This window comes from Megachile rotundata, chromosome 14, assembly GCF_050947335.1.
Source record: "Megachile rotundata isolate GNS110a chromosome 14, iyMegRotu1, whole genome shotgun sequence".
Taxonomy (NCBI): domain Eukaryota; kingdom Metazoa; phylum Arthropoda; class Insecta; order Hymenoptera; family Megachilidae; genus Megachile; species Megachile rotundata.
In genome coordinates this window covers 9,470,590-9,482,797 of record NC_134996.1, presented here as the reverse complement: position 1 = coordinate 9,482,797, position 12,208 = coordinate 9,470,590, and the positions used below count along the sequence as shown (strand labels likewise).

The 12,208-nt window shown below is 29.3% G+C and overlaps 1 protein-coding gene across 5 annotated transcripts in view; it reads left to right on the top strand.

Moving 5' to 3' along the window:
* LOC100875077 (multiple PDZ domain protein) overlaps positions 1 to 12,208 on the top strand; it is a 122,340-nt gene extending 110,132 nt beyond the window's left edge. For all 5 annotated transcript variants that reach the window (XM_076539885.1, XM_076539884.1, XM_076539882.1 and 2 more), the window contains 14 exons: positions 1,231 to 1,435; positions 1,783 to 1,873; positions 2,181 to 2,377; positions 3,042 to 3,136; positions 3,214 to 3,280; positions 4,465 to 4,512; positions 4,585 to 4,686; positions 4,816 to 4,887; positions 5,187 to 5,307; positions 5,614 to 5,774; positions 5,854 to 6,009; positions 6,178 to 6,312; positions 6,415 to 6,588; positions 7,256 to 12,208. In XM_076539885.1, coding sequence (XP_076396000.1) covers positions 1,231 to 1,435; positions 1,783 to 1,873; positions 2,181 to 2,377; positions 3,042 to 3,136; positions 3,214 to 3,280; positions 4,465 to 4,512; positions 4,585 to 4,686; positions 4,816 to 4,887; positions 5,187 to 5,307; positions 5,614 to 5,774; positions 5,854 to 6,009; positions 6,178 to 6,312; positions 6,415 to 6,585 — 1,621 coding nt within the window. In that variant the 3' untranslated portion in view covers positions 6,586 to 6,588; positions 7,256 to 12,208. The remainder of the gene's footprint in view (positions 1 to 1,230; positions 1,436 to 1,782; positions 1,874 to 2,180; positions 2,378 to 3,041; positions 3,137 to 3,213; positions 3,281 to 4,464; positions 4,513 to 4,584; positions 4,687 to 4,815; positions 4,888 to 5,186; positions 5,308 to 5,613; positions 5,775 to 5,853; positions 6,010 to 6,177; positions 6,313 to 6,414; positions 6,589 to 7,255) is intronic.

Below are 12,208 nucleotides of genomic sequence, written 5' to 3'. Positions count from 1 at the left end.
AAACACCACTTATAGTATATCAATTTAAAGGTTAAAATGTGCTGAAAATAGCTAGGTAATTTCCACATGAATGTTCCTAACACAAAATGGCCGATCACCAATTAGAACGAAAAACAAACAATTTCGAACTATTAAAAGTTTGAAAATAATTTCATGACATAAAAGTATTCTCAAATACCACTTATAGTACATCAATCTCAAGCTTAAAATGTACTGAAAATAGCTAGGTAATTTCCACATGAATGTTCCTAACACAAAATGGCCGATCACCAATTAGAACGAAAAACAAACAATTTCGAACTATTAAAAGTTTGAAAATAATTTCATGACATAAAAGTATTCTCAAATACCACTTATAGTACATCAATCTCAAGCTTAAAATGTACTGAAAATAGCTAGGTAATTTCCACATGAATGTTCCTAACACAAAATGGCCGATCACCAATTAGAACGAAAAACAAACAATTTCGAACTATTAAAAGTTTGAAAATAATTTCATGACATAAAAGTATTCTCAAATACCACTTATAATACATCAATCTCAAGCTTAAAATGTACTGAAAATAGCTAGGTAATTTTCACATGAGCATTCCTAACACAAAATGGCCAATTACCAATTAGAACGAAAAACAAACAATTTCGAACTATTAAAAGTTTGAAAATAATTTCATGACATAAAAGTATTCTCAAATACCACTTATAATACATCAATCTCAAGCTTAAAATGTACTGAAAATAGCTAGGTAATTTCCACATGAACATTCCTAACACAAAATGGCCGATTACCAATTACAGTAAACTATGAACAATTTTTCACTATTGAAAGTTTGATAAGAATTTCATGACATAAAAGTATTCCCAAATATAACTTATAACACACCAATTTAAAGCTCAAAGCATCATAAAAATGTCTACATAAACATTTTATAGATACTCTTAATACAAAATGGCTGTCTGCCAATTGTTACAATCAATAAATAATTTAGCAACGTATAAAGTATAATACTATTTGATGACATAAAAGCGTTGCAAAGTGCTGTGCATGGCATATTAATTTGAAGTTATAAACTTCATGAAAATGATTACATAAACGTTTATGAGTTGAAACAAGTAATGATTATTAATTGGCAATGTCAGCAGATGTAAACTGATGAACTTTATTCACTGAAGTCGTTTTGAATTATGAACATCTATTAAAGGTTATATTTAAATACAATGTTATTGACATAGATCCTCCATGAAAAAGTCGATTCGAAAGAAGGCGCCATCACCGCCTTCCAATCCAGGTATTTTACGGGAAGTGAGTGAAGAGAAGGAAGATCATGCTTCAAAACCAGAAGAACCTCCGAGACGGAAGTATTCTTCAGACGAGAGTTCTGAAGAAGAAGACACGCGGGAACTTGAGGGAAACGTTTATACCAAAGCTGGAATGGAGGTATTTATATTTTACATTCGAATCCTTGTCATAGTAACTTTAACTTATTAATATATTCAGGACATTATTTAAACTTAAATGAAACTTATTATGTTACATTAAGATGTATGTTATTATATTGTATCAAGTTTGGAAATATTTATCATTCTTTAAGTATCATTCTTCAAAGGTTAATAAGTTATTAAAATTTTAATGGGGGTGAAAAATGTCATATGTAGTTCATTAGAATAATTTAAATAATTTCGTATCAAAGAAGTGTATGAATGTAAATTTTTAAGAATTTAAAACATTCTTACATAAATTATTAAAGACGTTTATTATATATTTTTTGAAATAATTTCTTTTAGATTTCAAGAAAGAGTGCCGGAAATGTGAAACGCTCCAAAGCGGAAATTGAAGCGGATCCTGAGCAGGAAGATGAATACGGTTACACAAACAGTACGTACATAAATATTCTCTTTCTTTTACATCAAAACCCATCATAAATGCAATATGTTCTATTTACTGAAATTTAAATAATTCTTCCATAGCATGTCTTCATTTATTAATTTTTCAGAATTAATAAAATTATTCAAAAATTAAATGAATTATCCAATTGCTAAATCCTCAAAAACTTAAAAGAAATTTAAATTAAATTTACTCTACTAGAATTAATTATAAATTACACTTCTAACTTAAAAATTTATCAACTCGTTCAATTTAAATTTCCTGTCTACCCGTTTTAATTATAGTGGTCGTGTTACAGTGAAAGTTCAAAAGAAATACCACGCGTTGGGACACAAAGTGCTGATGGTAAAAGTGGAAAAAGACAGGCGTGGATTAGGTATTTCGTTAGCAGGACACAAGGATCGAAATCGAATGGCGGTGTTCATTTGTGGCCTTAATCCAAAGGGTTCAGCTCACAAAGGGGGTGAGCTTGTGGTCGGTGATGAGATACTGGAGGTATGCATTTTATAATCTCTTTTGCAATTTTCAATTTCCCTTTTTAACGAATAAACTTTGAGTTTAATCTACAAACAATTTTTTTTTATACAGACATTGTTTAAATATTATTATAAATAGTTTTGCATTTATACACATTATTATAAATAGTTCTGCATTTATATATTTTAATGTTGTATCATACAGTAATTACAATTTGAAATTTATCTTAGCAGCATAAATTTTCATGTTAATTCATATCATTAATATAATTGATGTAATATATAATTATTGCATATCATTTTAATAATCGTATCAGTAATTTTCATTACGTATTGCTTGAATAATTTTTAACGTTTTGCATCTGCAATTTTATTAAACATTTTTATTATGTACTCTTTTAACTTTGTGAATCATTTTACATAATTATATCTGCAAATTTATCTGTTTTTTTACTTACGTTTTTTTTACTTATTGTTTCTATAATTTTGTCAGTGACATTTGTTATGTATTACATCTACAGTTTCATCAATAATAATTTTTGTTACATATATCACCAATTAACTTAATAATTTTACCACATACTATGTCAATAATTTGATAAAAAATGTTACGTATTAAATTTACAATTTTATTCGATATAATAATATTCATAATAATTAATAAATAACACTTAAATATTCAGGTAAACGGTCGCGTATTACAAGGACGATGTCACCTGAACGCATCCGCCATGATAAAAGGCATGGCAGGCACCAGCTTCAAAATTGTCGTTCTTAGGTAACATCATACTCTTTCTTCTCGTGTATTTCGACACCTTTAATGTAACTAATTGAAATACAACACTCTGATCGCAGGAGGAGCAAGGCCCTTGATGATCTCGCCGTGAAGCCAATTGTTCAGTTCCCTCCGTCGCTCGAAGAGGTAGGCACTCGACAATAGCAAATATTTACCACGATACGTCTTCAAGAACTTTTGCTAAAATTATCTCATCAAATATTATTTTTATTTGCAACTGCGAACCATTATTTTTCTGTGTGAAATTATTAGTAAAATTATTTAAGATTGGGGTGTTTTTAGAATTTAGAATATTTAGGATTACTGGGACATTTTTACAATTTAGAATATTTAGGATTACTGGGACATTTTTAGAATTTAGAATATTTAAGGTTATTGGGATATTTTTAGAATTGAGAGAATTTGGGTGCCTGTATTGGGTGAGGGTGTATTAGTAGTGTCAAGGATTTATTTAGGAATGAATTTATTTAGTTACAAGTTTGGAGATTTGGGGATGGAGAGATAGGGGGTGTAGGATTTGGAGATAATAGGGATTTGAAGATAAAAGGATTTGGAGATGTAGGGATTTGAGGATAATAGGAATTTGGGAATATAGGAATTTGGAGATGAAAGGGATTTGAAGATGTGTGGATTTGGGGATATAGGGATTTGGGAATATAGGAATTTGGGGATATGAGGATTTGGACGTATAGGAACTTGGGAGTGTGAGGATTTGGTAATTTATGGATTTAGGTATTTGAGAATTTGGGGGTGTGGAAATTTAGGGTTATAGATATTTGGAGATGTAAAGATTTGGGGTTGTAGAAATTTAGGAATGTAGGTATCTGGGGATGTAGAGTTTTGGGAACGTAGGAATTTAGGAATATAGAGATCTGGGAGCGTAGGTACTTGAAGATGTAGGTATTTGGATACGTATGGGTTTGGTGACGTAGGTAGTTTGGGTATGTAGCTAATTATGTATATATGTATGTAGATATTTGGGATGTAAATATTTGGAAGTATAAAGATTGGGATATTTGAGAGTTTAGGTATACAGTGATTTATAAATACACATATTTGGAAGTGTACTGATTAGGATATTTGAAAATTAGGTATATACTGATTTAGGAATATACAAATTTGAGGATGTATGAGTTTGAAGATATTTACATATACAGGAATTCAGAGATATAGAGATTTGGTAATGTACAAATATAGGAACAATAAGATATGTATTTTAAGAATTCACCTACCAAATTCAAAGACTAAAACTTGCAAACTAAAAATACAAAAGAATGTCATACAAATATAAATATCATTTACTGTTATAGAACACATTCAACCAGTACAAAGGCGTGAGGAATATCCCAGTGAAAAAGGCAAGTTTTACCAAAAAAGAGAGGATAGTGATGGAGCCTTACGATTACTACACGTAGGTTTTCTATGTGTAGGGTCAGTATGGATTGGGCATAATGATCATAGAAGGAAAACACGCGGAGGTTGGCCAAGGTATATTCATCTCTGACATACAAGAAGGCAGCGCTGCTGAACAGGTGATTCTATTTTTTAATTGGAAAACGCTGGATCAAACGTGTAGCGAATACTAATTGTCGACAAGTAGAAAACTTATTTCTCATTGTACGTGAAACTGGGTCATTCTCGTTCTTCTTTGAATTTTACAGGCTGGTCTGAATGTTGGTGATATGATACTTGCTGTTAATATGGACTGTTTGCTTGGCTCGACTTATGATGAGGTAATTTAAATTCTTTTTGAATATTCAGTATATGAAATAGTAGTTGATGATGAAGAATACTTGAGAGGAAGTATAATACTTCATTCAGGAATATTTGGAGGTTTAATATTAAAATGAAGGTCAGAATTATAATATTTTATCTTTTAAAAGAATGTATCAGAACTTAATTTTATAGTTATTTTATATTATAATAGAATATTATTTTACAGTTTGAATTATAAGTTACTTTGAAATTTACAAGTTTGGTATTTAAAATATAGTATTTACTGAGAAGAAATGCATTTTCTGTTTATCCATAGGCAACGAGCTTATTAAAGAAAGCAGAAGGTGTGGTGACTCTCACAGTATGTAATCCTAATCAAAGCAAAGTTGCAAAGGAAGAGGAAGATAGAGCGAAGGGCATCATCCCTGAAGAAAAACGTAAACAAGATTTTATTCATGTTATAGTTGTTACAATAATGGTTTCACATTCTAGTTTAATTTGTCTCAATTATAATTTATTTTATTTGTTAATTCTTTAATATTTTATTTTGTATTGTTCTGTTCAATTTTATTTAATTGTATTTTATATGGAATTTCAATTTTATTTAATTCCATTTTATAGTGCATTTTGATCTTATTTAATTTTACTTCTCTTTTTAACTTCATTGTGCTTTAAATTTTAAACAAATTCAGTGTTTAACAAGAGAAATATTTATTAACTTTTCCTTCTAAAATATGTTTCAGCACCTGCACCAAAAGAGCCAGAAAAACCAAAGGAACCAGAACCCCCATCAGATCCAAAGGACTGCAAAATAGTAACCGGAAAAGACACAACGATAGAATTCCAAAAAGAGAAGGACAAAGGCATTGGTTTCACCATAGCAGGTGGTTCAGACACCCCATTGGTAATGCTCCTTATTCTAAAAATGACTAAAATACATATAATATATAACACTTGCTAAAAAAACTTGTATTTGATTTCAGAAAAAGGTGTTCATACTGGAAGTATTTCCCGATGGAGCAGCAGGAAAAGATGGACGATTGCAGTCCGGGGATGAAATACTGGATATGTGTAATAAGAGTTTCAAGGAGATTGAGCACGAAAAAGCTCATGCTGCTGTTTTGAAAGCTTCGGGAACGGTACATATTATTTTCAAGACCTCTTACAATTTAACTAATGTGATACTAATAAATGAAATGAAGAATAATTGCAAATGTGTAGTAGCTCTAGTGTTAAATATGAATTACTTCAGCATGTGGTAGTTTTAATACCAAAATTTAATGACCAAATTTTATTATCATTTCTAGATCGTGATGGTAGTTCACCGACAAGAAAAACCAGAGGAAGAAATCGAGGTGGAATTACAAAAGAAATCTGGCAAAGGAGCTGGTCTCTGTCTGACAGGATATAAGAGTGGAAAAGGAGCATACGTGTCAGACTTGGTAATCCAACATACATTCAAAAACGACACAATTTTGAATGATAAAATCTTTTTAATTAATATAATATCCGAGGTATTTCATTACATTTTTAATGCGTAATAGATACCCGGAGGCAGTGCATTGGAATGTGGAAAAATTTGCAAAGGAGATCGAGTTGTGGCGGTTGGTGGACAAGATGTTCGCGAAGCTCCAGTAGAAGATATTGCGGTCCACGTGAAAGTTTCAAATCCGGTGCAATTGAAACTTGCTAGGTTCAAGTCCGCTAAACAATGACAGGTATGTTATTCGTTTCAATTTTTTCAATTTTAAATTCTCTGGTTTTCGGTTCCTCAATTTCTTAATTTCTTAGTTTGGAAATTCTTCACATTTTCAGGTTGTCAATTGTCCAATTCTCCAATTTTTCAATTCTTCAATTTTTCGATTCTTTAATTTTTCAATTTTTCAATTTTTCAATTTTTCAATTCTTCAGTTCTTCAATTCTTTAATTTCTTAATTTCTCAGTTTGGTAATTTTTCAAATTTTCAGGTTGTCAATTGTCCAATTCTCCAATTTTTCAATTCTTCAATTTTTCAGTTCTTCAATTTTTCAATTCTCTAATTCTTCAATTTTCAAATTCTTCAATTCTTTAATTTCTCGTTATGAAACTTTTCAATTTTCAAATTTTTAAATCTGTTAAGAATTAAATTCTTGAGTTACTTCATTGTTCAATCACTCAATTTTTCTATTATTTAATTTATTAATTCTTCACTAAACCACTACATCATTTCACCCTATCATTAATTGTTCCATACATCACTACACCATATTGTTTACTAATCAGTTGTTCCCTATATGACTGCATCATGAAGTGATTATCCAACAATCAACCACATATCATAAAATAATAAAAACTTGAATAATTATTAAATCTCTATACGCTTGAATGGTACTTTTTACATTCTAGGGTTCTGCAGGCGGAGCTCTGAAAGCGGATGTCAAAAGGACGATACCCGTCAGACACCACGGTCTCTAGTGTGATATGACTATACCAAAGTAACTATAAATAATTACATAAACACTATTTGCTATTAAGTATCGTGATCCGATCGACGCACGATCGATCGATCTCGCCAATGCAATCCAAGCCGTAATTTCTTAGCGAGTTTTTTCAAAGCCACGTGACATCCTGGCACTCTAAATCTAGGGATTTTTCAGCGCCGTTTTCTATAGCGAAACACGGACGACGATTATTTCGTCGACGACACGTAAAAAAAAAAAATTAAAGAAAAGAAATATCGTCGATCGCAAAAAGATTCCGTCTGTCACGATCAACATCCGGCGAGTAGTCGATGCATTCATGTAAGACACGCGTACATTTTATGTAGAATTAATGATACACAGAGTATTTATGCAGTTAGTTATATACTAGGTGTTTCGAGCGTAAATGGTACCAGAAAACTATGCTAATTTTATGTGAAGAAAACAAAGAAAATTATATTTTTTGTTTATATATTCATATTTATTCTGGAGATTTGTAGATTTGTATTTATAGTTATTTTACAGACTTACAGTTTTATATTTATTTTACAGACTAGTATACATCTGCAATTATTTTTAATATGCTGTAAATATGTAATTTTATGTTACAAAAAATATAAAATGAAGTTCCTTATGTACAAAATTTATTTTTTAAAGAATTTGTCTTTTTAATATTTGTCAGTAACTTTCTTTATAAATTGTTTGTAAAATCTTTAATTTTCTATTGTTTCACCAGTCTCAATTTGTCATCTTCTATCAAAATAATAGTATTAATTAATGTACTAGTCAAAATTGTTCATTTTTATTTCATTATTTCATTATGTCAGTGTGTTAACATATTCAAACCTAACGTAACAGATGTTGTATTCACTATCTTGCTGCAGTGAGTATTATTACACAGTTGGATTTCAAGGCGCCATTATATAAAATGAACATTAAAAAGAGCAGTATTATAAAATGTTTTATTTAGGGACACAATATATTTTATGATTTTATGTTTATGTAATATATTTCATGAATATATTTAATACATACATGTTCATGTAATATACTTCATGAATATATGTTTATCTAATATATTTAATAAATGTATGTTCATGTAATATACTTCATGAATATATGTTTGTCTAATATATTTAATACATGTATGTTCATGTAATGTATTTCATGAATATATGTTCATCTAATATATTTAATAAATGTATGTTCATGTAATATACTTCATGAATATATGTTTGTCTAATATATTTAATACATGTATGTTCATGTAACATATTTCATGAATATATGTTCATCTAATGTATTTAATACATGTGTGTTCATGTAATATATTTCATGAACATATGTTTGTCTAATATATTTAATAAATGTATGATCATGTAATATATTTCATAAACATATATTCATTTGATATACTTCATAATTACATACTTATCTAATATATTCAATAAATATATGTTCATACAAAATACTTTACACATACATACAATATATTTTATCAATTTTAAAGCCTCACATATTCACATAAAATACCAATAATTTTCTCGTAAAATTTACGTCGAAACACCCTCCACATTGTAATAACCACGTGTTATGAACGATCCCGAAGAAAAAGAAGCTCGAGTACTTGAAAACCCAAAAAAAGAGAAAATAAAACGAAGAGCCTCTTTCTCATCGTGTCACCATCTCTTCATACAAAAAACTTGCTTGTACGATTTCGTATCACTTACGTTTAAGCTAGACGACTTTAGAATTCTTAGGGACAAACGGTGAAAAAAGAAGAAGAAGATTGCAACCCTCTTAAACGCGATCTTGTTCACGAGATTACTTGACGAATGAGGGCTTGTTGATTGCGTGTAGTTCAATTTATCCTATTATCCTAGTCCTTAGCGTAGATTTTCAAAATGGAAGTTAGCGGAGAGTTTATTTAATTAATAAAGGAGATTCATCACGCAATTAGTGTTCGTACGAGTGTTTTCGCTTGAATTTCATTGTAGCCATCCTGACGCGTGCACGAGTCCGCCATTTTGTCGTCGCTGACATTACGTGTAAATATCTTTGTTTACTGTTGTATAAGAAAACTCCTCAGAAGAAAATTACACGATTTCTATGGATATTACGAGCGAAAAATAATTCTGTATCAAATTTTTATCTAAAATTTCTAAATTTTCTTGAATCTAAATTTCTAAAATTTCCTAAATCAAAATTTTGATGAGATTTGAAGGTTATGTTCTGTCGAATTACATAATTCGTTCTATTTAAATTACTTCTAAGATTTTAGGTGAATACAAACTTGATAGTATTACAAATTTGAAATAGTTTGTGAAATTTTTAATTTCAAAGTTAAATATTTTTTTATAATGAATAATAAAAAATTCTTTTATTATTCTAATATGATTTCAAGCTTATTTATAGTTCTTTAAATCGTGTACTTTTACTGAGGATTTTTATGTAAATTCCTCGTGAGATTTTATGTAAAAAGAGAGTATATTAGGGTACAATATTAAAAAAATGAATGAGTGATCGATATTTTAAATTTAAAAGATATTTCGTATACGAAATTTGGAAAAAACAAATTTTTTTTTTTATTATTGTACTTTAATGTATTTTTATAATGTATTAAAATAATTCATGTGTAGATGAAGTTAAAGAGTGAATTATTTATGAAATTTATTTTGAATATAGGTTTTATCAAGTTTATCGAATTATAATTTTAATTGTGCATAATGAGAAGCTAATTATATGTGCTCGTGTTAGCGAAGGGAACACTCGACACAAAGCACGCGAAAATTTAGTATTATACATATGAACGATGGATATACAGGGTGATTCATTTTAAAGAAACTATAATTGAATTTCAAAAAAAAATTGAGAGTGAGTATTCTGAGATCGAAAAGAAGGTTCATAATTTCTGTAATACAAGGGAAAAATTAATTCTGTAAAATTTCTGGAATTTAGAATTTATGGAAACTAGATATTACTACAATTTTTGAATTGCAAAGTTTTCAAGCTTTATGAATTGAAAGATTTCAGATGTTGAATTTCTAGAGATTTAGAAGGTTTAATTGTTTTAGAAATTTTGAAAGTGTTGAAATTCTAAAATTCTAAAATTCTAAAATTCTAAAATTCTAAAATTCTAAAATTCTAAAATTCTAAAATTCTAAAATTCTAAAATTCTAAAATTCTAAAATTCTAAAACTAAAATTCTAAAATTCTAACATTCTAAAATTCTAAAATTCTAACATTCTAAAATTCTAACATTCTAAAATTCCAAACTTTTAAAATCCCAAACTTCTAAAATCCCAAACTTCTAAAATCCCAAACTTCTAACATCCCAAACTTCTAAAATCCCAAACTTCTAAAATTTCAAGCTTTTAAACTCCCAAACTTCTAAAATTCCAAAATTCTAAAACCCTCAAATTCTCAAATCCCCAAATTCCAAACCCCTCAATTCTAAAATCCCCAAATCCAAAAATCCCCAAATCCCAAAATCCTCAAATCTTCAAATCTCAAAATCCCAAAATTCTAAACTCCTCAAATCCCAAAATCCCAAAATTCTAAACTCCTCAAACCCCAAAATCCCAAATTCCCAAAACCCAAAAATAAACTAAAACACCCAAGTATCCCAACTAAAAAAACCCTCTTTCCTCTTCGATCACAGAATACCAAACCTTCACAAAACAAACTTAAAATTGACCACCCTGTATATCCTTTCGTGGCCACGTGCACCATAAAAGCTAGCTATCCGTTGTTGCTTTTGATTTCGATACACAACATCGAATTGAGATATCGAGGCCAGGTTCAAGGTAACCAACGAAACAGTGAGCGAACGAACGCGCGAAAATTCAAACGATTTATCATCATCACCTATTTATACAAATAAATGCATACTTACTCGAAGATTTGCATTTATCAGCGATGGGGAAAAATTATTTCTTTATTATCATTATTATTACTTTTAATTATTATCATTTTTAAAATGTTGGGTATTCAAAAATAATACATTATTTAATTTTAATGTATGGGTTAATATGTTTAATTTTTAATGTATTGGTTATGGCAATTAATTAAATGTATTATATGCATAATTAATTTCTTGTATTATTATTATTATTATTATTATTATTATTATTATATATAGAATTAATTATATGTACAAATTTGCTCAGTATTAACTCATTACTTTTAACGAAATTTTTTATTTATCCACCAATTTTTGAAATTACAAAATTTTCTTGTTCAAAAGCTTCTACAAAATTTGTCGAACGAATAAAAATTCTGAAACCCCATCGCCCATCTGCAAATACTCTTCGAGAACAAAAAGGTGATCCGCAAAAATAATCGCGGAATTCGTTCGTTCAATTCTCTTTGCAAAAACCGGAAGATTGTAAAATGGCGTAAACGTTTCAGAGAATGAATTTTCTGTTCGCGAATGTGAGAACGAATGAATGAGTATGAGAGCGTGAAACAAAGAGAGAGAGAAAGAAATAAAGAAATTAGAAAAAAAAAAGAAGCTTAGAGCTAATATTTGCAGACTAATTAGCCGGAGTACTTCCGGTACTCCAAATGCCTTCGAAATTCGGGGAGCAATACAATCGAGCCACTTTTACAGTCAACGACTCGAATTACTATTATTATTATCGGCGTTAATGTCGTTATTATTAGTATCGTCATCATTATTATTAATTATTATGATTATTATGATTATGATTATTGTAATACTTGTTATCGCAGACACTGTCATTCTAGCGCGGCACTATCGAAGGTTACGAAGTGAAAATCGATTATATAAATATATATATATATATTATATAATATTATAGAGCGCGGACAAAACAGATCGAAATCTATTAAAAGCATTTATTGCAAAGTTCCAATA